Raw genomic sequence first — 26,026 nt, 5'->3', positions numbered from 1 at the left:
TATATTTTATACACATAAAGTATCAAGTTGTGGGAAAAGTTAAAAATAAATAAATGAGCACAGCTTTCCTGAGTGTTGGGGAGAAGAGTATCATAGAAGTATCACTATCAAACCTATTTTGTTTTTCTTAAGAATTAAGTTATGAAGTACATAATAAATGTTCCAGTGTTTTAGAGTTCTATCTGTTACCAAGCAACAGGGGTTCCACTGCTTTTCTTCTTTCCTGTTCTTTTACTGCCCTATCCTTTTCTTTGGTGGAGGAAAAAAAATTATCTTGATGAGAAAAAAATCTACGCTACCAACATTCAGAAAGCTGAATCAATAATTTTATACTAGATTAACCCTAATTTGAAAGAATCATCAGAAGTACTTAAGTGATAGTGTTCAAAAAGTCTAAAGAGAACAGTTATGAATATGGAGGTTCAGCATACACCAGGAAAGATAAGTATCTCTAAAAGGCCCATCCTTTCACGAACAAATGATGTTGAGGATACAGAGTACCCACATTACTGTGATAGCTTAAGAAAAATGAATATGCCTTTTGTGAAGGGCTATGAGGACAGACATAACTATGGCAGGTTTGAAAAGAAATGCAACCCTTCTTTTCTTAAATTTCACCCTTATCCACCTTCAGTCCTGCCAGACTATCATTTGCACTATCCATATCCTCCACCATATGGGCCAGATTACCCATTATTTCCACTTCGGGATGAAGTGCCATTAGGTGATCCCTGTTCAGGCTTTATGAGTCCTGGTGGTGATGCTGATTTAAATCCTGGCATTGGCAAAATGATACCAAGCTTGGTGAGTTTCAGTGATGTGAAACCTCAACATCGAGTTCCCAGATCAGACACAGGTTTTCAAACAACAGTGAAAAGGCAAACAATTCTATCAGAAGAACTGCAACGGGACAGGAGATGGAATTCCAGGAAAGTGCCAGACATTTCCATCAGAGCAAAACTTGGAGGTAAAATAAGTGACATTAATACCTTATATTTTTTATATACTCAAACAAGAGAGTAGAGTATGGGTATAGGATTCAATACGTTTGTAGTTAAATCAACACAAAATTATAAAGATCTGAATAAGATTTTCTTATTTTTAAATTACAGATACTAGGAAAAAAGTAGTAAGAATGATAAACCTTTTATGAACTAAATATAAAACAAAATTCTATTTTTTAGCCATGTGTTATGGGTCACACTTGTAATCCTAGCAGTCTGGGAGGCTGAGGTCAGTGAATTGTCTGAGTTCAGGAGTTTGAAATCAGCCTGAGCAAACTCCAGACCCTGTTGGGTCTTGTAGTCTCACCTACTCAGGAGGCTGAGGCAAGAGGATCCCTTGAGTCCAAGAGTTTGAGGTTGCTGTGAGCTATGATGCCATCGCACTTTACCCAGGGCAACAGAGTGAGACTCTGTCTAAAAAAAAAAATCATTTATTAAAAAAGAACATTTATTAGTTTAAGTGACCAACACAAAATGTGTAAGGTTATTTATTCCATATATATAGATAAATTGATTTTATCACAAGGGAATTTGTATATGACTTTGGTAAGTTTATAGTATCCTTATTTGTCTCTCCCTTGACAAAATTAATTTGCTGATGGTTATGAGAGTGTTAGGTTACAGGGGCTGAAATAAAATGGGAAAGTAGAAGAAAGTAAATGTTTTGGGTCCAGAAAAAATGGGAGCTGAAGGAAAGCAACCTCAGCATAAATAGCTCACAGCCCTGAGGGCAGGATGATGACCCCTTACTGACATTGTGATCAGATGTTTTCTCTTTAAGAACTCTCCTATATGCTCATAAGCCTGGCCCAGAAGTGGTGATAAACATCTCCAAAGAAAGGCCACAGGGACTATTTTCTGTCTGTAAGTTGTCTGGCAGGCAGGGAGTGAGAAGAGATTAGCATCTTTCAGCTTGTGAAAAAGAAAAGGACAATTGCTGTAGCAAGAGGGGCTAATCTTGCTCTAGTGCCAGAGACTGCACCAACCTTCCTTCTCCAGCCCCAGCTCCTGCTCCAGCTCCAGATACCCCGCCCCCTTTTTTTGAGACAGAGTCTCACTTTGTCACCCATAGAATGTCATGGCATCATAGCTCACAACAACCTCAAACTCTTGGGCTCAAGATATTCTCTTTCCTTAACTTCCTGAGTAGCTTGAGTAGCTGGGACTATAGGCACCCACCACAACACCCAGATATTTTATTTTATTTTATTTTATTTTATTTTATTTTATTTTTAGAGACAGGGGTCTCTCTCTTGGTCAGGCTGGTCTCGAACCCATGAGCTCAGGCAATCCACCCACCTTGGCCTCCCAGAGTGCTAGGATTACAGGTGTGATACACTGTGCCCGGCCCATAGCTCCTCTTCAGCACCCAGCCATAGACAAGAAACCTAAAGAAAAAATATATCATGCAAGAGTGAGGCCACCACATGTAAAGGCGGTGGGGATTCCTAGTTTCTGCTGACTGACTGCTCCATGGCCAAAGGACATAGTCTCTAGGAACCAGGAAGAGGGTGAGGATAAAGGAAGAGTTAATGAAAATGAAAAACCCACAACATAACTCTCCCCAGCCCTACCCCTGCATATTTTCATTTTTGTGCCAGAAGGAGGAATTTAGAGACACATAAACAGAAGATGAATTTTCTGATTTCATCATGAATTTAATGCTTTTTTATCCAGTTATGCCCTTTGCAAGATGATTTAGGGAAATTCTGAATTTATTATTGAATTTTCATATGGAGCATAAGTGAGATTTAACAACCCACCTTGACAATACATTATTTCATAATCCACTGGTAATACTATCTAGCTAAATATGGTATTACAGAGAACCAAATCCACTTGTATATACAAGTGACAAATACTATTTTATGTGCTAAAAATATTTTAAGTGTGTCCATTGAGAAAACCACTGATGAGTCCAGGTCCTTCCCACAGACATAGTACATTTAACTGATTCTATTATTCTAGTGTGTCCAGAAAGTAGCTTGAGCTACTTTGCTAATAATTCAATGTACAATAGCATTCATCATCAAGAATGTTTCCTTACAGGAACTGAAGTCATTCTTCTTATGTTAAGCAAGGATGCCATATACCTTATAAGCAGAAAATCACAGTCTAGTATAAATTTTAAAGACAACATTATTAGTTTATTCCTTTAATTTTTTAAAGAGTAGACTCTTAAAACATTCCAAGAAATGATAAGTTGAAGATATTGTTTATTTTAGTAATGCTAACAAAGGATAAAAATGGCATTAATAGACTTTGGACCAACAATTCAGAACCAAGTTGAGGTCATCTAGTCTATGTCTGTCAATGCCAGCACAACAGAGGAATTCAGAAGATAGGCTCAAAGTCAGACTCTCTAGGATTGAATTTTGTCAAAAGTTTACTTCCTGTGTGGCACGGGGTAGATGACTATTCTCTTCATGACTGCATATCCTTATTTATAAAATTCACTTAACAGTAATACTTTACAATATAACAATAGGGGCAATGTGTAAAAATACCTGACTAATAAATGTCATGTTATATAAAGTTAAAGTCCAGAACTTTCAGTTTCTTCACATATAAATTGGGAATGATTGTACTTTTCTTATACAGTTGTAAGAATTAAATGAACTAAGGCCTATAAAATGTTTAGCAAAATCTCTGAAACCTGATGAAACATTCAATTATTAGTAGCTATTATTATTAGCTATTAACATTTTCAAAGAGTAGTACCTGCATTTTTGGAAGTGAGTTCAATATAATTCATTCTGGGCTTTCATGACTTTGTAGATCCTGGAAATAATCATTAATTATAAATGATAAGTACTTTCAGCTTTTGAAAACCTTAATACACATTATTTCTACTACATTCTGATAAAGAAGGGCATCTCAGAATTACTCGTATACATCACAAACCAGTATTATTTTGCAAATATCATAGCAATATTATAAAGAGTTATATTTCTGGGTAAAGTGTTCAGTACTTTCTTTGTTGTTCCAGTGAAGTCTCTCTTTCATCACCCAGTCAACTACTCTAAACGTATCCATTGTCACTGCAGGTGACCCTTAGCACAGAGAAAATAGAGCTTATCTCTTGACACCACCTTGATTTTTCTCCCGTTTGGCCTCCTGACATCAATATTTATACATCTTCATGTGACTTCATTTATTTAACCATTGTTTTAGCTCAGGTACTATTACAAAATACCAGGCACTGGGTAACTGAAGCAACAGAAGTGTATTTCCCACAGTTCCAGAGGCTGGGAAATCAAAGATGGCGCTTATAGAAGGCTACCTTCTCCATGTGTCCTCATATAGGGGAGAGAGAAATAGAACTGAAAAAAGTATACACATTTTCAGAAAGGAAAAAACTGTATTAAAATTGTAATACTCAATGTACACCAACAGCAAAAGATGAATACAAGTCATGTTTGAGTATCTCTTGTAACTGCAGAAGTCAAACATGACTTGAGTATAACATTTTTTTTTATTAAACCACAGCTGTGTACATCAATGCAATCATGGGGTACAATTTGTTGGTTTTATATACAATTTGAAATATTTGCATCAAATTGGTTAACATAGCCTTCACAATTTTAATAGTTTTTTTCATTCTTAAAATGTGTATACATTTTTGGCACCTTTTGTATGTGGGGGGGTGTGTGTGTATAGAGAGAGAGATAAATATCATACTCTAGTCTCTCTTCTTCGTCTTAAAAGGAAACTAAATCCTATCATGGGGTCTTATTCTCTTTTTTAAAATTTAAAATTAATACGAGGGTACAAAAATTTAGGTTACATTCATTATTTTCAATTCTAAGGTAAAGTTCAAGTTGTAGTTGAGCTTTTCACCCTGGGGGAGTGCTGAACACCCTCACATTGTGCACATTAGGTGAAATCTCGCCATTTGCCCTCCCTCATCCCTCCTGCCCCTCAATCTGGCTAGACTATATTTGTGTTTCATCATTCATATTGGCATGTAGTTGTCTATATATTGGTTTCATATTAATATTGAGTACATTGGATGTTTTTTCCATTCTGGAGATTCTTACTAAGAAGAATAAGTTTCAACTCCATCCAGGTAAACATAAAAGATGTAAAATCTCCATTTTTTTCTTATGACAGAATAGTACTCCATGGTATACATATGCCACAGTTTGTTAATCCATTCATGAATTGATAGGCATTTGGATTGCTTCCATGACTTGGCAATTGTGAGTTGAGCTACAATAAACATTCTGGTGCTAATGTCTTTGTGGTAAAATGATTTTTGTTCTTCTGGGTAGATACTTAGTAATGAAATTGTGGGATTAAAGGGAAGGTCAGCTTTTAGTTCTTGAGAATCTCCATTTATTCTCCTTTCCATAAAGGCTACATTAGGTTGCAATGCCACCAGAAGTGTTCCCTTATATCCACATTAACTCCAGCGTACACAGATTTGAGACTTTGTGATGTGGGCTAATCTCCTTTTAGTTAGTTGATGTCTCAGAGTGGTTTAATTTGCATTTCTCTGATGATTAGAGATTATGAGCATTTTTTCATGTGTTTATTGGCCATTCATCTGTCGTTTTCAGAGAAGTTTCTGTTCAAGACTCTTGCCCACTTGTAGATGGGGTTGTTTGCTTTTTTTTGTTGTTGCTGTTGATTAATTTGAGTTCATTTTAGATTCTAGTTATTGGTCCTTTGTCAGATCCTAGCATGCATAAAATCTTCTCCCAATCTGAAGGTTTTCTGTTAGCTTTAATTGTGGTACTCATGGCTGTGTGGAAGCTTTTCAGCTTGATCAGATCCCATTTATTCACTTTTGGTTTTATTGCAATTGCCACGGAAGTCTTCTTCATAAAATCTTTTCCCAGGCCAATATCATGAAGCATTTTCACCACAAACTTTTCTAGAATTTTTGTTGTTTCATATCTTAAATTTAAATCGTTTATCCAGCAAGAGCCAATTTTTGTCAATGATGAGAAGTTCAAGTCCAGTTTCAATCTTCTACATGAGGCTAACCAGTTCCCAGCACCATTTATTAAATAGGGATTCTTTTCCTGAGTACATGCTTTTGTTTGGTATATCAAAGATGAAATGGAGATGTGTGTTTGGGTTCATCAATAGATTTTCTATTGTATTCCATAGGTCTATGTTTATTTTTGTGTCAGTACCATGCTGTTTTGATCGCTATAAACTTGTAGTATAACCTGAAGTCTGGTAATGTGATGCCTCCAGATTTGTTTTTATTTCCAAAAATTGTATTGGCTATTTAGAGTTTTTTCTGGTTTCATATGAAACAAAGCATTATTTTTCAAGTTCTTCAAAATATGACATTGATACTTTTATGGGAATTGCACTAAATCCATAGATTGCTTTGGGTAGTATGGACATTACAACAATGTTGATTCTTCATGGCCATGAACATAGTATGTTCTTCCATTCAATATCTTCTGCTATTTCTTTCCTCAGAGTTTCACGGTTCTCCTTTTAGAGATCTTTCATGTCCTTTGTTAGATATATTCCCAGGTATTTCATCTGCTTTGGAGTTACTGTAAAAAGTACAGTCCTTGATTTTTATTATCAGTTTGACTGTTACTGGCATATATGAAGGCTACTGATTTGTAGGTATTTATTTTGTATCCCAAGGTGCTGCTATATTCATTGACCACTTCTAAAAGCTTTATAGTTGAGTCCATGGGGTTTTCCAGGTATAACATCATGTCATCCACAAAAAGTGAGAATTTGATTTCCTTTGTCCTAGTTGACTGCCCTTTATCTCCTTCTGCTGCCTTACTGCAATGGCTAGGACTTCTGGCACTATGTTGAATAGCAGTGATAGTGGGCATCCTTACCTACCTTCAGTTCTGAGTGGGAATGCTTTCAGATTTACTCTATTCAATAAGATTTTGGCTGTGGGTTTGTTGTAGATGTCCTCTATCAGTTTAACAAATGTCCCACCATAGCCTATTTGCCTAAGTGCTCTTATCAAAAAAGGAATGCAAGATATTGTCAAAAGCCTTTTCTGTATTGATTAAAAGAATCATATAGTCTTTGTTTTTTATTTTATTTATGTATTTAAGTTCATTGCATTTATGAACTTATGTATGTTGAACCTACCTGCATCCCTGGGATAAAAACTACTTTATCATGATTATTAACTTTTTTAATGGGTCACTGTATGCTGTTGGCTAAGATCTTATTTGAATATTTTTTATTAATATTCATTAATGATATTGGCCTATAGTTTTATTTTTCTGTTGGATCCTTTCCTGGTTTGGAATCAGGGGGAAATTTGCTTTGTAGAATGTGTTGGGGAGGATTCCTTCCTACTCTATATTTTGGAATAGATTATGCAATATAGGTTACTAGTTCCTCTTTGAAGGTTTGGTAGAATTCTGGTGTGAAACTATCTGGTCCAGAGTTTTTCTTTTTTAGAATCTGGACTGTTGATGCAATTTGTTCCATGACCTTATTTGGGAATGAAGATTTCTGATGCTGTTGAGTTCAACTTTTATTCTGTGTTGTTCTAAGGAGATATAAGGAATAATTTCCATTCTTTTGAATTTTTTGAGGTTAGACTTGTGTCCTAAGATATGATCAGTTTTGGAGGATGATCTCTGGGCTGATGAGAATATGTATTCAGTTTTGGTAGGATGAAATGTTCTGTCTATGTCTACTAAGTCCATTTGTTCTAGGCCAAGTTTCAGTCCATTACTTCTTTGTTCAGTTTCTGCTTGGAGGATCTATCCAGTACTATAGAAAGAGTGTTAAAATCTCCAACTATTATAGTGCAGGAACATATCATATTGTTCAGATCCTTTAGGGTATGTTTTATGTGTTGAGGAGCATTCAGGCTGAGTGCACAAATGTTAATTATTGAGATCTCCTTATGTTGTATACTTCCCTTGACCAGTATGTAGTGTCTACCCTTGTATTCCCTTATTTTTATTTGTTCAAATCCAATTGTATCTGCAAATGAGATAATGACCCCTGCTTTTTTCTGATTTCCATTTGCCTAGATTATTGATTTCCATCCCTTCACCCTGAGTCTTATTTTATCCTTTGAAGGTAGATACGTTTCTTGGAGACAACAGGTAATAGACCTGAGCTTTTGTATCCATGCAGTCTGCCTTTGCCTCTTTAGATGAGAATTTAAGCTAGTCACATTTATTGTGAGAATCAATGCAGGATCCTGCTGGAAATTATTTTGTTTAAGAAGGTTAAAAGCTAATGACCATCCTCTTCTGACTTGAAAAGTGTCAGCTGGAAGATTTGTGGTCATCCTGATATCTTTCCCTTTGTAGGTAAGACTTTTCTTATATCTGGCTTCTTGCAGGATTTTCTCCTTCAGATTAACTTTGGCAAAGTTAATCACAATGTGTCTAGGAGATGCTTTATTTGGACTGAGTCTTGCTGGGGTTCTGAAACTGTCTACAATCTGAATTTCTGTAACTCTTGTAGTGCTTGGGAAATTCTCCTTCATAATATCTTGGAGTAGAGAATCTGTGGTTTTAGAACCATCCTCTTCTCCTTCGAGAATCCCTATAATTTGGATGTTTGATTTTTTGGAATGATACCATAACTCTCTCATGGAATTGTCCATTTTTGTTCTCCTTTTTTCTGCCTCTTTGACTGAGTGGGATACTTTGAAAGTCTTGTCTTCAATTTCTGAAATTCTTTCTTCTCCATGTTCTACTCTGTTACTGAGGGTCTCAACTGTGTTTCAAAGCTCCTCAAATGCCTCTTTCAATTCCTTAAGCTGTGCTATATCTTTCTTCATTATGTCCAAATCCTTGGAGACTTCATCTTTTTTCTTTTTTTTTTCTTTTTCTTACTTATACATGTGTATATTAGGTTTCCACTTTTGCCTTCACAGAATTAAAGAGACTAAATTTAATGACAATAACAATATTTACCATAAGGACTGAGAACAAAAACCTCATAAAGAACAAATGAAGATAAATACATTCAGAAAAGAAATCAGACAATTGCTGCAATGAAATATTAAGCAATAATAATAGTAATAATGCAAAGAAAGTAACATTCACATTGTCGATAGAAGTATGTCTATTATAGAATACTTTGGTCAGTTAACTTCTTCTTATTATATTGTATTTTCCAATGTCTCAAAAAAAAATAAACAACAAATATTTATAAATAAAAATAAAAGATAACTTTTATACTATTTTTTGATTTCTGTTTCCATCTTCTCCTCAGTTCCAATCATCTTATGTTCCATCCATATTCTGAATTCTATTTCTAACATTTCAGTGATTCTTCTATGGCTAGCATTTCTGCTGTATCTCTCTTAATCACTTGAGGGAGTTGATCTGCTCTGATTTTCCATGTTGCCATAGATCTTTTTCTGGCTCCTCCCCATGAGTATTTTCAGCTATTTTTTATGTTGTTATAGTTTTATAGATGAAATGATAGGTTATCCCTGAATAGTCTCAATAACTATTGAAAATCTAATTGGGGATCCTCAGGAAACACAGTAGAGACTTATTTGGCAACTAAAACAGGTGGAGTGAGAGCATATCTGGAGGCCTTAGGAACTAGAGCTGACCATCCCTTAACAAGGGGCTGGAGCTTGTGCTTGTGACCCCTCCCCTACAGCCTCATGAAGCTCCTTTTCAGGGCTGAGTGAGAATCTCTGAGAGCCGGCTTAGTGATATAGCACAACCTGGCTCTGTCTTAGTCTCAGCTTGTCCTCTACAAATTCAAAGGAGTTGCAGTATTTTACTGGAATCTCTGTGGCCAAACATGCAACCAGCTGTGGCTCTGCCCCCCTCTGGTGACAGCTGGAGGAGTGGAATCCTCACACTGGTTCTGCCCCTCACTGCTCCAACACACCCTGTGTCAAATAAGCAGTGAAAGTGCAATCCCCCAGTGACAGCCAGAGAAGAAGAATCCCTGGGCATTTCTCACTAAGAGTTTCGATTAAATGCACTCTGGTAGTGCAAGCAACACTCACACAAATCAGTTGATAGGGTCTCCAGTGGGCAGAGGGCACAGAAACAAGGCAAAGACTCCTTGGGGAGCTGGGAAACGGTCTCTGCTGGCAGATCAGAAGAGTCCACACCTCCCCACACCAAAGTTAGAACTGTGGTACCATTGTTTCCTCTAAGCAGGTGCACCACTCAGATCAGTGGGCTGCCTGTCCTGCTAGTTTCAGAGGCCCACCCGCACCACTCAGCTCAGCAGCTCTCTGCTTGGTTCAATGGCTTACCACTCAGTTCAGCAGCCTGTGCTTGTTTCAGCTTCCAACACCATGCAGAGTCCTCTGAGAGAATTCACCCAATACTCTGGCCTCTGCAGGGGACAGTCCATCAGGCATCCAGAAAGGGGGAAGGGTGGGCTGTGGGTACCAGAATGCAGAAAGAATATTTGTTCATGTCTGTGACAAGCAGGATAGGGACTAGACTCAGAGGTGAAAATTCCCAGGGTCAGGAGAACCAGGACCTCTTGGCTCCCTCCTGTGGGGTGAGGTGGGAAGTCTTTTTTTCCCTGCTCACTTGCAGAAAGTCCACTGCAGGCCTCCTGTTCAGGGAAGGTAGTTTCTTGGCAACAAGCAGTTTCACACTGGTTGCTCCATATCTGATCACTATCAGCAAGCAGAGTATCTCTCCTTCTAGAGGCTACCTTCATTCTCTCCCGTGGTTTCCTTTGTCTTCAAAATCAACAATGGTGCATTAAAGTCTGCCAGCACTCACATATCTGACTTCCTTTCCAAGTCCAGCATTTGCTTGTTCCCCATCCCTCCATTGTCAGTCCCCTTTGCAGATTCTGTCCTGTTTTCTTAGTGAAATATTGACTGAATTATCATCATGATAAAAAATGGCATTACAATATTAATACTACAATTACTAATATTATTACAACTGCAAATTGGTAATTACTGACCTGTAATAAGCATGCTAGTATTTAAGTTATAGGTTCATTCCTTTATATTTATCAATTATAATTTACATAACTCTGAAAATAATCATTAGGTGAGGAAAATGAAGCTCAGATGGGCCAAATAACTGATGCAGCCATGCTAGCATAAAAGCAAGAAAGTATATTATTAAGTCTCAGGATCTGCTGGAGTCTGTTACAGAGCTCCACCCAAGTGAAGTCTATAAGTGATCATGGAATTCTTCTGCTGTCCAAAGCTCTTTCAAAATTCATCTCTTACTTGCATCAACACCTCTGTACTGTCCACCTAACTCTCATATTGTAATGTTTACCTTCACAATTTGCGAAGTTGGATTAATTCATGAAGCAGAGCTATGAATAGAGGACCCAGTCAGAAGCCCCGAGTGGGTAGGAAAAAGGATATCTATGGAAACTACCAGAGGTACTACAATCATCTTCATCTACACAGGTCGCCTAGCCAAACCAGAGTAATCAATCTCTGTTATCAAACTCCTCAAGGGCACTCCCTCTGCAGGTTGAGTCCAAGACACTCACGACCTGACCTTGGCCTACTACCCTGGTTCGCCTTTCAACATTTCTCCTCTAACATTTTATGATCTAGCCTAACCTTGCATTTTGCACATACGGTTTCCCTGCCTGGAATGAATACTTTTCCACCACTTCTTCTTTTTTTATCTAAATTCTCCTCAATTGTCCAGATTAGATCAGATATCACCTTCAGGAAGGTATGCCTAGGTTCTGACAATGTGGTACGACTATATAAATTTTCTAATAGCCCCCAGAGCACTCAGAGCTCAGTTATGATTGCAGCTGCCATATTATATTGAAATTATCTAGTTTGATGCCTATATTTTCCACTTGCTAATGAGCACCTAAAAACCAGAAACCCCATTTTTCATCCTTATATACACATCAGCTTCCATTATGATGTACTAAATAATTGTTGAAGTCTGATTTTATATTTGATTTTTTTAGGCCTTCTTCTCTATCATTCGATAAATTATCTACATAATAACCAGACCTATTTTGTGTCACCAACATCCTCAACATGTCTATATGCACATACACAGATTAATAGTACCAATTAGGTCTCCTCCAGTAATAAGTAATAAACAAGAAGTAATTCTGCATTATTTTAATTATGTAAATTATAGAGCTATTATGTTTTCACTGTTGATAAAAATTATTAGATAATCCATTAAAAATAATTTAACACCACAACGTTTACCTTTCTAGTAGGAAATATTTCTAGTAAAAGAAGAAATTTTTATTGTATTTTTAACCTAAAACACTTGAATTTTTTTTTTCAGGTTGGACAAGCCCAGTGAAAGTTACTCCTTTAAAACGTCTTCATGAAACATACTCAATAAATCACACATATGAATTTGATGAGGAGGCAACATGTACAGTAAGAGTCTCTTACTGGGTGGTGTTACACAATAGTTATCATTAGTTATTTCATTGTTTGTGCATTTGATATTTTATACCCTAGGAGAATAGCTCCTAATTATAAAGTGCTTCTTATGTGCCAGGCTTTATATACTATGTATTATGTGGTTTCACTCCTACAATAGTACTATGGGGGAGGAGGAAATAGTGGACACTGCTCGGGCCCAACCCACATGCCATTTCCTAGCAAATGTGCCCATCCCCAGGAGCAATGAGTGATAACCACTGAAAAGTAATAGCCACCAGCCTGGAAAATTGCACCTTCTCACCCTGCCACCCTCAGATTTTGGCAAGTGATTGACCTCCTTGAGGGAAAAGACAAAGCTGCCCTCCAGCTGAGACTTCATTCTTACTATTAATAGATACTTCTCCCTATCCTGGCCTACTCTCTTCACCTCACCCCCTTTACCTGAAGGCACTCTTATGGTTTAGCTTTCAAATAGCAATCCTATCTCAATCTCTGCTTCTAAGCAAGAGTGCATTGTTATTCCCACATAAAGCCTGATGATATTAAATAACAAACTTTTGGTCAGACAGATAGCAAATATAAAACCAAAATTAGAATCTAGGTATTTTCTGAATTGACTTAATCATTTTCCTGTATAAATTTGATAGTCTGTAAACCATTGACATTTAAATTAGGATACTTAAAGACTGCTAAAAGATACATAGACATGCAAAGATTTTTTAAAACAGCCTTATTGAGATATATTTCACATACAATAAAATTCACCCACTTAAAGTGTGCCATTGAATGTTTTTTAGGATATTCACAGAGTTGTGTAACGACAATCTAATTTTAGGATATTTTCGTCATTCTAAAAAGAAACCCCATAGACATTAGCAGTAAGATATAAATATGCTCTGTAATACTTAATTGTATTTTTCTGAAATCTCCCTGAGAGTTTGCCGGTAGTAGTAGTATCATGTTGCTTCTTCTTTTTCCACTTCTTCCTTCACAATAATGTGTTCTAACTTTACTGCAAAGCAGAATGGGGAAACCTCTCATATATCAACAGTTGCACTACAGTACACAGTACATGGCCATGAATGAAAAAACATGGAACAAAAAGGTTTTTTAAATGACATGTCATCAATGCCTCCTTTAGTCAAGATGCCACAAAACCATTACAGGAGTTCATGCTTTTCCTTGTCCTATGCATTTTTCTTATACAATGAAGTCCTGGAATTAGACATGGGGGTAATTTGGCTTGTTTAGAGCTATTATGAATTCAGAAAAATGCAGAATGTGATTGCAAGGGTAATGAAAATTTGTATTTATTAGTTTCACTTACATTTTAAAACTTTTATCCAAGGATACAGGACTCCTGTGGATAAGTCCTGCAGGAGTAATGAAAGCGAACACTGTAAGACACTGAAGGAGATGCTGCTTTATTTTCAACTAAGCTACAGATTCATGGCAAATCTGATTATTTTAGAATTAGAATCTTGAAATAGGTGCTTGTCATAGAAATGCTTATTAGTGGACTTGCTTCAATATAAGATAAGTTTAGTCTTATAATGAGAGAAAATAATTTTGAATATTTTACTTCCAGCAATGGAGGCTAATAATATAAGCCAATACCTTGGCAAAACAACTGAATTAATACTTATTTCTACTTTAAATATCAAGAACCCAATAAGGTACAGAGAAATTACTGGGTCAAAAAGAGGACAGAAACTCTAAAATTTAAGACACCACTTAGGGCCACTTTGACCTTGCAAGAATTTGCTGTCCTGGAAGAGACAGCCAATAGTTTGATTTGAATTGAACTTTTATTGTTCTCAAGGGTTAGAACTCAATAGTTGGAGTTGATCCATGAAATCACCCACTATTTTGGACTAAAAACCTGAAAGCCTGTATCCTATAAATAAGCATATATCAATAGTAAAAAGGAATTGAGCAGACTGCAGTCTGACTTAATCAAAGTGCATGAGAAAACTTCAAGTTCTGAATTAGGAGTAAAGTAATACTAGATTCCTATCATTTTAGAAAACAGGCAGAGGCAGATAAAATTCTCCTTGGAGGAAGATAATTCTTACTAAGCTTCAAAGTTTTTCCATTAATAACATTTAAAAATATATATATATTTTTAAGAGACAGAGTCTCACTTTATCACTCTTGGTAGAGCGCTGTGGCGTCACAGTTCACAGCAACTTCCAACTCCCAGGCTTAGGTGATTCTCTTGCCTCAGCCTCCCGAGTAGCTGGAACTACCAGCACCCACCACAATGCCCGGCTATTTTTTTGTTGCAGTCTGGCTGGGGCCAGGTTCGAACCTGCCACCCTTGGTATATGGCGCCATTGCCCTAACAACTGAGCCACAGGCACATAATTTTCAATACCCAGTCAACACTATTGAAACACATAAGGAGTGAAAGTCAGCAGAAATAAGAGAAAACAGGAAAAGATAGCATTGATTCCAGACATTGGAAATATGCATAAAATGTTTGAGGGGAAAAAATGAGCTCACAAAATTTTTTAAATTAAAAATTATAAAATGTGAAATAATAAAATTAGGGAAAGAAGTAATTTCAGAATCGAAAAATATAATTAACAAGGAACTTAGTAGATGGGTGCACTAAAAGATTAGATGCAGATAAAGAGAGAAAATTGGAGAAGTGGTGGGTACTGGTGTGTCAATCAGAAGAAACTACATATGATGAAACACAAATATACAAATGATGGAAGTTATCGAATTGAAAGAGAGAAACTCAGTGAGATAGAAGCACACCTGCTTATTCAGAATCGCAAAAGTAGAAAAATGAAAGAATAGAACAGATGCAACGGATAAAGGTAAAATCATTATGTCCACTTCTGTGTTTGTTTCTGGGGCTCCCTGCAGCACCCCTGACACTCTCTGGTTCCACACAGTATACCAAAGGTGACAGCAACAGCAACACCTCTGGCTGTGCCAGCCTCAGAACCAAGAGCTACAGAAGTAAAAGTCTCAAGTTGAAAGGAGACACAACACCTAGAGGACACAATAAAGGAAAGAATTAGGAAATTTCTGGAAGTTCACTTGTTCACATAGTTTATAGGCAATTGTATCATTTGGAATCTGCACATCAGTAGCTGTGTTTATCAGTAGCTGGGTTTTTATTTTTTTAGGTCTTGTTGAATATAAAGAAAGTTTAGGAAATTGAGGTACTTGATGCTGATGGTGTCAGAGAATCTTAATGCGAATGATGCTACAGATATGCTTTAATATCATTGCTCTGGTCAGAAGAACCTAAGAAACACCTAGAAGTACAAGTAGAGATTCCCATTAAATCAGATTCCAGAACGCTAAAGATTTTGTTCCCGAGCATATCAGGGCCCATCTCTGTGAAATAGTGCACACGTAACACACATGAGCTCAGAGCACAGAAAGTGGAAGATGTGCCTACAGGAGAACAGCGGCTAAGAAAGACGAATGGAGTGCAGACATGCTTTTATGAAAGGATGTAGTTTATAAATTCAAGGACTTGAACATGAAATCACTTTGTAAATAAACTGAGGATACATAACTTGCAGACGTAACAGCTAACAGGAGTACAATCAGGAAGTGGAAGAGAAGGTACGTTGGGGAAAGAAAGTCAAATTTCAATGAAAGATTAGGCCATAATCCCATAATATAATAATGATAATGAACAAGCATGTGAAATGCCGTAAAAATGAGGCATAAATTTCAGATACTGCTAGAGAACCTTTAACCACAAGTTCAGAAGAAAGTATTTCTTTGATAAAGAACAGTAGGAACTGACAGATTTCCAAATATGATGACTCCTGCTAATAGGAGTTTCCATAAGCAAGGGGCTTTTTTATTGATTATATCCATCCTGATATTTTTATTAGGAATTACTATATTAGCTTCAAATACACTGTTTAAAAAAATGTGAATTTTAAAATTTTGTAACATTTAGCTGCTTAGAAAAAGGTTTTTTAGGCTCAGCATCTGTAGCTCAGTGAGCAGGGCGGCAGCCACATACACTGAGGCTGGCAAGTTCGAGCCTGGCCCAGGCCTGCTAAACAACAATGACAACTGTAACCAAAAAATAGCCGGGTTCTGTGGTGGGCATCTGTAGTCCCAGCTACTTAGGAGGCTAAGGCAAGAGAATTGCTAAGCCCAAGAGTTTAAGGTTGCTGTGAGCTGTGATGCCACAGCACTCTACTGAGGGCAATATAGTGAGACTCTGTCTCAAAAAAAGGAAAAAGTTTTTAAAAAACATTTCAATGGAACTTTGAAATGACTATATTTAGTTAAATTATTCATTTATTTATTATTGAGACACGATCTCACTGGGGATTGGCATCATACCTTACAGCAACCTCAAACTCTTGGGCTCAAGAGATCCTCTTGCCTCAGTCTCCCAAGTAGCTGGGACTACAGGTATCTGCCATAACACCCGGTTATTTTTTCTATTTTTAATAAAGACAGGGTCTAGCTTTTTTCAGACTTTTTTCTCAAACTTCTGAGCTCAGGTGATGCACCGGACTTGGCCTCCCAGAATACTAGGATTACAGGTATAAGCCACACTGGGGCTAAATTATTACTATTTGTTTTTAATTGTTGGGGATTCTTTGAGTGTACAAAAAACCAAGTTACACTGATTGCATTTGTTAGGTGAAGTCCCTCTTATAAGTGTGTGCCATCCCCAAGAGGTGTGTCACTCCCCACGAACCCCCACCCCCTCCCTCCTTCCTTCTCCCTGCACCCTCCTCTCCCACCCCCCATCATGCACTAGGTCATCCATTGTCCTCATATCAGAATTGAGTACATAAAATTCTTGCTTCTCCATTCTTGTGATGCTTTACTAAGAATAATGTGTTCCACTTCCGTCCAGTTTAATACAAAAGATTAACTTTTTAATATAGAAAGTGGGGTTGTAAAATTATTCTTAGGGCATAAGCGAAATACATGTACTGCTGTGTAGTGGAAAACACTTCCTTGCACATCAGACCTGTCAGGGTGTATTTTCAGTCCTTAGGCATTTGTTCAGATTTTAGGTGGCTTACATAAATTACTGGGACTTAATTTTCCATTGTCATTGCATGATTTTGCTTTAGTACCACACTGTTTCTCTGAAGTAAGAGCCAATGATACCACTCTCTCCACTGGGACTGATTTATTATATATTAATATAAAAAGTTGCCACAGTTACCTGTCCTCAGAGTGTGAGTCTCTTTCACTTTTACACATGTAGTTAGCCTAGAATTGATCTACAAGCCACTGATAGAAAGATAAACTGCAAGTCTGGAAAGGCCCTGATTCTGGAGGAGGAGGAGAGGGTCAAAAAGAAGGAAAATCAATTTGTGAAGGTTGGATGGTGAAGGGAAAAAAAGCAAGAAAAGAGGAACATTTATGAATAACCCCAAAAGAAGAAAAAGATGAAACAATTGAAAGTTATGCAGCTCTTCCAGTAAGGAAAAAAAATATCAAAAAAAATTGTACTTTGCTACAATGACAGACGAGGATGCCACTGAACTGAGCATATTATATTACAAACTATATCAAGTCCACAAGATGAATAGAAGAAAACTGAATTAATCACTTTATAGCAACTATAATAAAACAGAAAATAAAAATCAAAACACGTTAATGAAGAAAATTATTCCCCAAGTGAAATCAACTACAAAACAACCAAAAACCATTACAATATAACACTCTAAATTGAATTACATATTTTCAAAATATCATTTGAGATTTCAAAAGCCTGCCTTCATACAGAATTTAAATGGTCAGTGAAAACCATAAAGGAAATGACAGAAAATTTATCCCGGGGAACAATAATTATGTGGTACTGAAGAAAAGAAAGTAAAAACAAAATTTTAATGAAGAACAATACAGAAAGATAAGAAAGCACCCAAGAGAATGAAATAAGATAAAAAATTAAAAGTGTTAGAAAGAATAATGGCTACAATGGAAAATAGGAAGGAAGAAATAATGTACGGGTAATTGTGTTCACTAAAGAACGATAACTAAATAATGAAACAGAATGTGTTAAATCAACTGTGGCATAATCGACATTTTGGGCTGCACAATTCTTTGCTTAGGAGAATGATCTTGTGTAAGGTATGATGACTATCGGTATCCATGTGCCTTACCCACTAGATGCCAGTAGCATCCATCCTTCTTAAGTAAACAAAAATTTATTCTCAAAATGATAGAAAATGAGCAGCAAAGTAAAACAAAATAAAGCACAAAAAGGAAAATAAAAGATAAAAGAAATCATTAATAAAGCACAGGAGAAGAAGTAATGGGCACTCATGTTACTTTTCTGCAGTAAATGAATAGAAAACTGGAAAAATTATAAGAAATAATGGGGAAGGAAGGGGATTGAAAATGGTGAATATATATCCCCCTATGAGTCAGTTATCCCCCCAAAAGCATGCAGAATCAGTGGAGAGGAGACAGCAGTGAGGAACACAGACATGGGACAAACTGCTCATCAGGACATGAGTACTTGGGGAAGGTGCCTATATGTGGGGATGGGATGGAGTAGTACCCTTGGCTCCATGCTTCCACCTGAGGGTACTACAACCAGAGGGACAAGAGGATCCCTGAAGCATGCATTCAGACTGATGCGTAAACCTGACTGGAGGCTATGCTGCTGCATTGCTCTGTAGAGAAGATACAGCTGGCTGTGATGTATACAGCCTACACATTATGGCTGGCACCACTGGGACATCACAGCCCTGGAATGTTACATCCCAGGGGTCAGATCTGTGACTGCTCTCTCCCCCTACCCTTTCCAGGAAGGGAGGAAGTGGGGAATTCTGACACTCATATGCACATTTTGGGCAAGTGACATGCACCCCCACCAATGCTGCTGGAGGACCGAGAAGACTACATACCCCGTGATGTGGCCCAAGTGATCCTGCTAAACCATATCTCCCATTGGACCCAAACTGAGAAGATGCTTGTGCCCACTGCACACTGTCTGGGCAACTGGAAAACACTACCACTGCTGTCTGGAGGCTCTGGACAGGACAAGAGTCACTGCAACAGCCCATTTTGAACATGGGTGGACCACTAGCCTTAGGACTTAGGACTGCCCCTTGTACCATGCCCCACTTCATCCACATGCCCACCACTGTGGCTACTTTGGCTGGTGTGCACACATGCCACACCCCATGGACTATCTCCATCCCACAGAGGCACTATGCCTGGTAGGTTCACTCCATCCCAGGGGCCCACTTTACCCAATAAATCCACTCCATCTCACCAATGTGCCACACCCCTTGAACCTGTCCTGCACTGATGACCCCTTTATCTCACAGCCCACTCTAGCCCACACTAGCCTGTGCACCCATTCTGCTTGGGGTTTGCTCTGCCCCATGGCCCACTCCAACAAGCACATGTGTCATGCCCTAGGGACCTGGCACTGCAGCCACTCAGGGCCCATGTGTCTTCAGCCAACTGGCTTTCTCCCTACTATATATGTTCCTTGACCTGGTGGTCACTCCCGCCTCAAGTACAAACATGGCAGTACAGTCCCCTCCACCACAGAAGCTCTGTGTCAACCACAGAGGAATGGCAGAGATGCAGCAGAACATCAGAGCATCAGTGTCAAAAACTCACAGTACATCTGACCTTCTACCTAGACAAGCTTCTGAAGGACTCAAGCATGCAATCCAGGGCCCTAGCCCTATCTTCACCACACATGTGGTCCCAGAAGAGGACAACAGTTGTATCTTATCTGCTATATGTTTATAGACAAGAGAACGGACAAAACCAGTGTAAAAGCTCTGACAACAAGAAAAAGTAGGCTATCTTGGCCCACTCAAAGGATCATAATAGCTCTCCAGTAATGAACCCTAACTAAAAGGAAATTGTTGAAGTGACAGCTATTAAATTCAGATTATGAGATTGAGGAGCTGGTAGAAAACCTTCACAAAGTAAACAAAAATTAGTTCAGATTATGAATGAAAAATTCACTAAAGAGGTAGATAACATAAAAAGGAGATAACAGTTTTTTTATTAAATCATAGCTGTGTACATTAATGCAATCATGGGGTACAATGTGCTGGTTTTATATACCATTTGAAATATTTTCATCAAACTAGTTAACATAGCCTTCACCACATTTTCTTAGTTATTGTCTTAAGACGTTTATATTCTACACCTAGTAAATTTAACATGTACCCTTGTAAAATGCACTGTAGGTGTGGTCCCACCAATTACCCTCCCTCCACCCATCCTCCCCTGAAATGAGTCATTTAGGGAATATCAAAATATGGAAAAAGCTTTAACAACAACAGATTGGACCAAAAGAAGAAAGAATTTCAGAGCTTGAAGGCTGTTAAATTAACCAATCAGTAAAAAGTATAGAAAAAAGAACCAAGAAGAATAAACAATCACTACAAGCAATATGGAATTATGCAAAGCAAACTAATATAATCATCATAGGTATCCCTAAGGAGGAATAATAAAAAAGAGAAGTGATTGAAAACAGTCATTTTAAGAGAAAAGATTAGTGAAATTGAAGCCACAGAATCTGTCCAAAGTGAAAAGAGAGAAAATAAAGTTTAAAAATAAATAAAGCATCAGTTAGCTATGGGATGATATCAGGTAGTCTAATCGACATGTATTGGAGTTCCAGAATAAAAAGGAGACAGGGAAAAGAGTTTGGTGAAATAACAGCCAAAAGTGCTTCTAACCCACTGGAGGTAGGTGATATCTTAGAGTGGTTTTGACTTGCATTTCTCTTATGACTAAAGACAAGGAGCATTTTTTCATGTGTGTTTTGGCTATTCGTCTGTCATCCTTGGAGAAGGTTCTGTTCAAATCTCTTGCTCACTTAAAGAGAGGGTTGTTTTCACTTTTCTTATTGTTTAATTTGAGTTCCCTATAGAGTCTAGTTATCGGGCCTTTGTCAGATCACAAAGTCACAAAACACCAGATGCTGGTGTGGATGTGGAGAGAAGGGAACACATCTATACTGCTGGTGGGATTGCAAACTAATACAGGCTTTTTAGAGAGAAGTATGGAGAATCCTTAAAGATCTAAATTTAAACCTTTCATTTGATCCTACAATCCCATTACTACATATCTATCCAGAAGAACAAAAATCATTTTACCACAAAGGCATTTACACCAGAATGTTTACTGTGGCTCAATTCTTAATTGCCAAGTAGTGGAAGCAACCCATAAATGGATCAACAAGCTGTGGCATATGTATATCAGCAATTAAAAAGATGGAGACTTTACATCTTTTACCATTTACCTGAATGGAGTTGAAATACATTCTTCTTAGTAAAGTATTGAAAGAATGTAAAAATAAATATCCAATTGTGCTCCATACTAATATGAAATCAATATGTTAACCATTACATGTTCATAAGAACAATAAAACACAAACATAGTCTAGTATGGGGTTGAGACAGGTGGGGGAAAGGAGGGAGGGCATGAGGCGGAATCACCTAATGTGCACATTGTGAGGGTGATAACATGCCCTCTGGGTGAGGGGCTCTTTTACAAATGGAACTTTACCCTGGAAGCGAGAGCAATGTAACCTAAAAATTTGTACCCTCATATTAATTTGGAATAAAAAATAAATTTTAAAAAAATGCTCCTACTGGTGAAAAAATTATAAATCTGCAAACCTAAAAAGTTTAATAAATGCTGATTTGTATAAAGATAAAGAAAATTATGCCAAAGTACATAAATCACATTGTTGAAAAATAGAAATAAAGAAAAAATCTTAAAAACAGCTAGAGAAAAATAGATGTACAGAGGAACACACGTAAGAATGACAGTAGGCTTTTTGTCAGAATCTTTCCAGGCCAAAAGAAAATGAAGACATATTTTAAGTACCAAAAATAAATACATAAGTCAACTAAGAATACATAAACTAGCAATAAAAATTTCAAAAAAATATAAAAAAAATAGAGATATTTTTAGAAAAACAAAGCTGAAAGAATGTACTGCCAGCAAATCTCAAGGAAGTCTTTTAGACAGAAGGAAATAATGCATATGGAAATTTGAATTTATACAATAAAATGAATTGAGACCAATAGAAATGCTTAATACATGAGTAAATACAAAGTTTTTTTAAGTTCTTTAAAATATCACTGTTTAAGGCACCAATCACAGCAATGTACTTTGAGATTATAACATATGTAATAATCCTAATGTACTGTGCTAATGCACTGTGTGCTATAACAATGGTAAACAGTACATTAGGATGAAATTGGGCATTGTACAGTTAGCAATTTTTTGTGATACTTATGAAATGGTACAATATTATATTGTAAATCCTAGAGTTAAAGCTGTATTTTGTAAAATATCCATTTTGTAAATCTTAGCACGACTGAAGCAACAGCACGGGAAAAAAAATCAAAGAAGCATAAACAATAGCTAATAGAAGATAAATTTCTTTTTTTTCTTTCTTTCTTTTTTTTTTTTTTTTTTTTTTTTTTTTTTTTTTTCTTTTTTTTTTTTGCCCTGTGTAGAGTGCTATGACATCATAGCTGGCATATGGGGGTGGCACCTACCCTTTTGAGCCACAGGCACCACCCTGAAGATAAATTTCTTTTAAAAAAATCCTTAATTAATCAAAGAAAGTATCACAAATGAAAATATGAACAGATAAAACCAATAGAAAGCAAATTTAAGCTACATTATGTCCATTGCTATTGTAAATATAACTTAATATAAATAAACTAAAAGTCATACATTTTTATGTTGGGTTAACAAATATCAAGACCCAATTATATGCTGACTACACGAAACCCTTGTGAAATATAAAGAAAAGTTTAAGATGTGAGAATATCCATGTGAGAACAAATCAAAGAAAGCAGAAGTACTTGTAATAATTCAGACAAAGTATATTTTAGAAGAAGAAATTTTACCAGGGACTAAGATAGATATTTCATAATAATAAAGCAGTCAATTCATAAAATGGCAACAGGCACCTATTGAAAGAACTCAAAAAGCATAAAGCAAAAACTAATAGAACTGAAATGCACATCCACTGTTGTTATTGGAGATTTCAAAATTCTGTTCTCTGCAATTGATATAAAAGGTACACAGGGGAAAAATAGGATGTACAAGCTATGAAGACATTATCCACTAACTTGACCTACTCAATATATGTCCCAATGTCAGGATATGAATTCTTTGCAAGTCTACACAGAAGATGTGTTGTATTCTGGGACATAAAACAAATAAAATAAAATGAAAAATTTTAAAATATACAAAAATATTCTCTGATAATAAGTGAATTAAACTAGAAATTAATAATGAAAGATCGTAAAAACTAAAGACATACATATATTTTGGATCTAGCAATATAGCAAAAAGTTAATACTCTATAAAGTTTGGCTTATCCCAGATATGTAAGACTTTCCTTCCTTCTTTCTTTTTTTTAATGTAAGACTTTCTTAACTTTAGAGTGATGGACCTCTTGTTAGTCCGATTAAGAAAAGTGAATAGATATTACTAATATAAGAAATTAAAGAAGGATTATTACTGCAGATCCTAAATGAAAAATAAGAGAATATGACAAACTTCTATATGCCAATTAATTGGCATCTTAGATGAAATAAATAAAATCCTTTAAAAATACAACTTCCTTCCCAATATTAACAGTATATGAAATAAAATATATACATGCTTATCTATATTTAAAAAATTTATTTCTTTAATAAAAAACCTTACCACAATGAAAATTCCAGGCCTAGATGGATTCACTGAAGAATTTTCTTCAAGCATTCTAGGAAGAAATCACAAAATTTTATACAGGTTATTTCAGGTAATAAAAATCACTTCTCAAATAATTTCAGGAGTCTAACTTAAAGTGATTTAAAAAATCCAGAAAAAGATTTTTTACAAAGAGAGAAAATTTTAGACCAATATTCCTCACGTGCAGAGACACAAAAATCCTTTAAAAATTAGCAAATCAAAACCAATAATTTATAAAAGATGACATAGCTTTTGAAGCTTATTTCTGAATGCAAACATTCACTTAATATTCATATATCAATCAATGTAATTCAACACACTAACAGAATAAAGGAGAAAACTTTTACTAGATGTAGCTTTGGTGAGACTTCATGAAATATAATGAATAAGACAAGTAAAAAGGAAATAATAAATAGAAAAGCTGATTCTTCAGAGAATTTTTTTTAAAAATCCTGAAATATATATTGAATTACAAAAGATCCCAGATAGTCAAAGCAATCCTGAGCAAAAAGAGTACAGCTAGAGGCATCACATTAACTGACTTCAAAATATACTACAATCAGCATGGTACTAGCAGAAGAATACATAGACCAATGGAAGAGATTGGAGAACCCTAATATAAAGCCACATGTTTACAGTCAACTCATTTTTGACAAAGGCACCAAGAGTACACAATGAGGAAAAAACAACCTCTTCAATACATGGTGCTGGGAAAACTGGATTATCATAACCAAAAGAATGAAACTCCATCTCTTATCTCTAGACATATAAGAAAATAAAACTAAAAATGATTAAAGGCTTAAGTCTAAGACCTGAAGCTATTAAACTACTAAAAGAAAACATTGGGAAAATAATCCAGCTCCTTTTTCTGGACAAAGCTCAAAAGAACAACAGAAACAAAAATAGACAAATAGGATTATACCAAGCTAAAAACTAATGTACATAAACAGGAAAGAAAACAAACAGCAAGAAAACAACAAAGTGAAGCAACAACACATTAAATGAAGGACAATATTTGAAAGTTATCCAGCTGACAAGAGATTAATAAGCAGAATATATAAGGAGCTGAAACAAGTAAATATCAAAAGATGAGCAAAAGATTGGAAAAAATATCAAAAGAAGATATACAAAAGGCAGACAGGTAAGACAGGTATATGAAAAAATGCTCAACATCACTAATAATCAGAAAATGAAAATCAAAACCACAATTATGGAGCTGAGCAAGACGGCAGATCAGAAGGATTGTTCAGCTGAGCTCTCCTAGAATGACTGGGGGAAAAGAGAGAACCCAGTCATACCTGGTGTGGGGACCTTACCCAGATTCATAGCTCAGTGAGCACAGTGAAGAGGTAGTGAGATGGATACAGTGTATGATCCTGAGTGGTGGAAATATGATGAATTAAGCAAGTGACTGGGAATGGCTGGGATCAGCTGGCTGTCCACAGGAGAAAGCCTTTCCAGAGTTTTCAGTTGTTGGGGGAAGCTGCACTTTGAGTGGAAAGCTCAGAAGAGTGGGTGAACTCAAATAGTAGACAGCAACCATATTTGAATGCCAGTTGAAGTGGACTTGCCATAGATTTAGTGGCTGATGAGGCAGCAATGCTGAGAAGATCTTGTGGGCCAGAGGGCTACCATTGCAGGAAGGTCATGAAAAGGTCTTGCATGGGCCTAAAGCATGGTTGTCTTAATGCTACCTGCCAGGATCAAAAATCCACTCTCAGGAAAGGCTGAGGGACTCCCACACCCCATAGGAACTGGAGTTAGAGGGTACATGAGACCTGCTTCTGAAGGATTCTTATGAGCTTTAAAATCCCAACCAAGAAGGGTCTGAATGCTGATGAAACAATCAGGAGGTCACTGAAGGCAACTATGTTTGGAGTAAGGACCACAGAGGTTGCTGGCTGTGCTCTCTGTCTCCTAAGAAAACCACAGTGCCACCTGGTGTCCTGGCAACATATTACAACATACTGTCATCAAGAAAAAGGACTTCTGTTTGAAACAAAGGAGCCACTGA

General features: G+C 36.6%; 1 protein-coding gene across 1 annotated transcript in view; it reads left to right on the top strand.

The window, feature by feature from the left end:
* Window positions 1-408: 408 nt before the first annotated feature.
* Window positions 409-26,026, top strand: part of SPATA48 (spermatogenesis associated 48) — a 72,128-nt gene continuing 46,510 nt past the window's right edge. The window contains exons 1-2 of the mRNA XM_003797758.1: window positions 409-967; window positions 12,206-12,303. Of these exons, the coding sequence (XP_003797806.1) occupies window positions 409-967; window positions 12,206-12,303 (657 nt within the window). The remainder of the gene's footprint in view (window positions 968-12,205; window positions 12,304-26,026) is intronic.

The sequence above is a fragment of the Otolemur garnettii genome, unplaced genomic scaffold (assembly GCF_000181295.1).
Source record: "Otolemur garnettii isolate 467f Iridium unplaced genomic scaffold, OtoGar3 scaffold00123, whole genome shotgun sequence".
NCBI classification, from domain to species: domain Eukaryota; kingdom Metazoa; phylum Chordata; class Mammalia; order Primates; family Galagidae; genus Otolemur; species Otolemur garnettii.
Note: the sequence above shows the minus strand (reverse complement) of the source record. Positions and strands in the feature narration are given on the sequence as shown.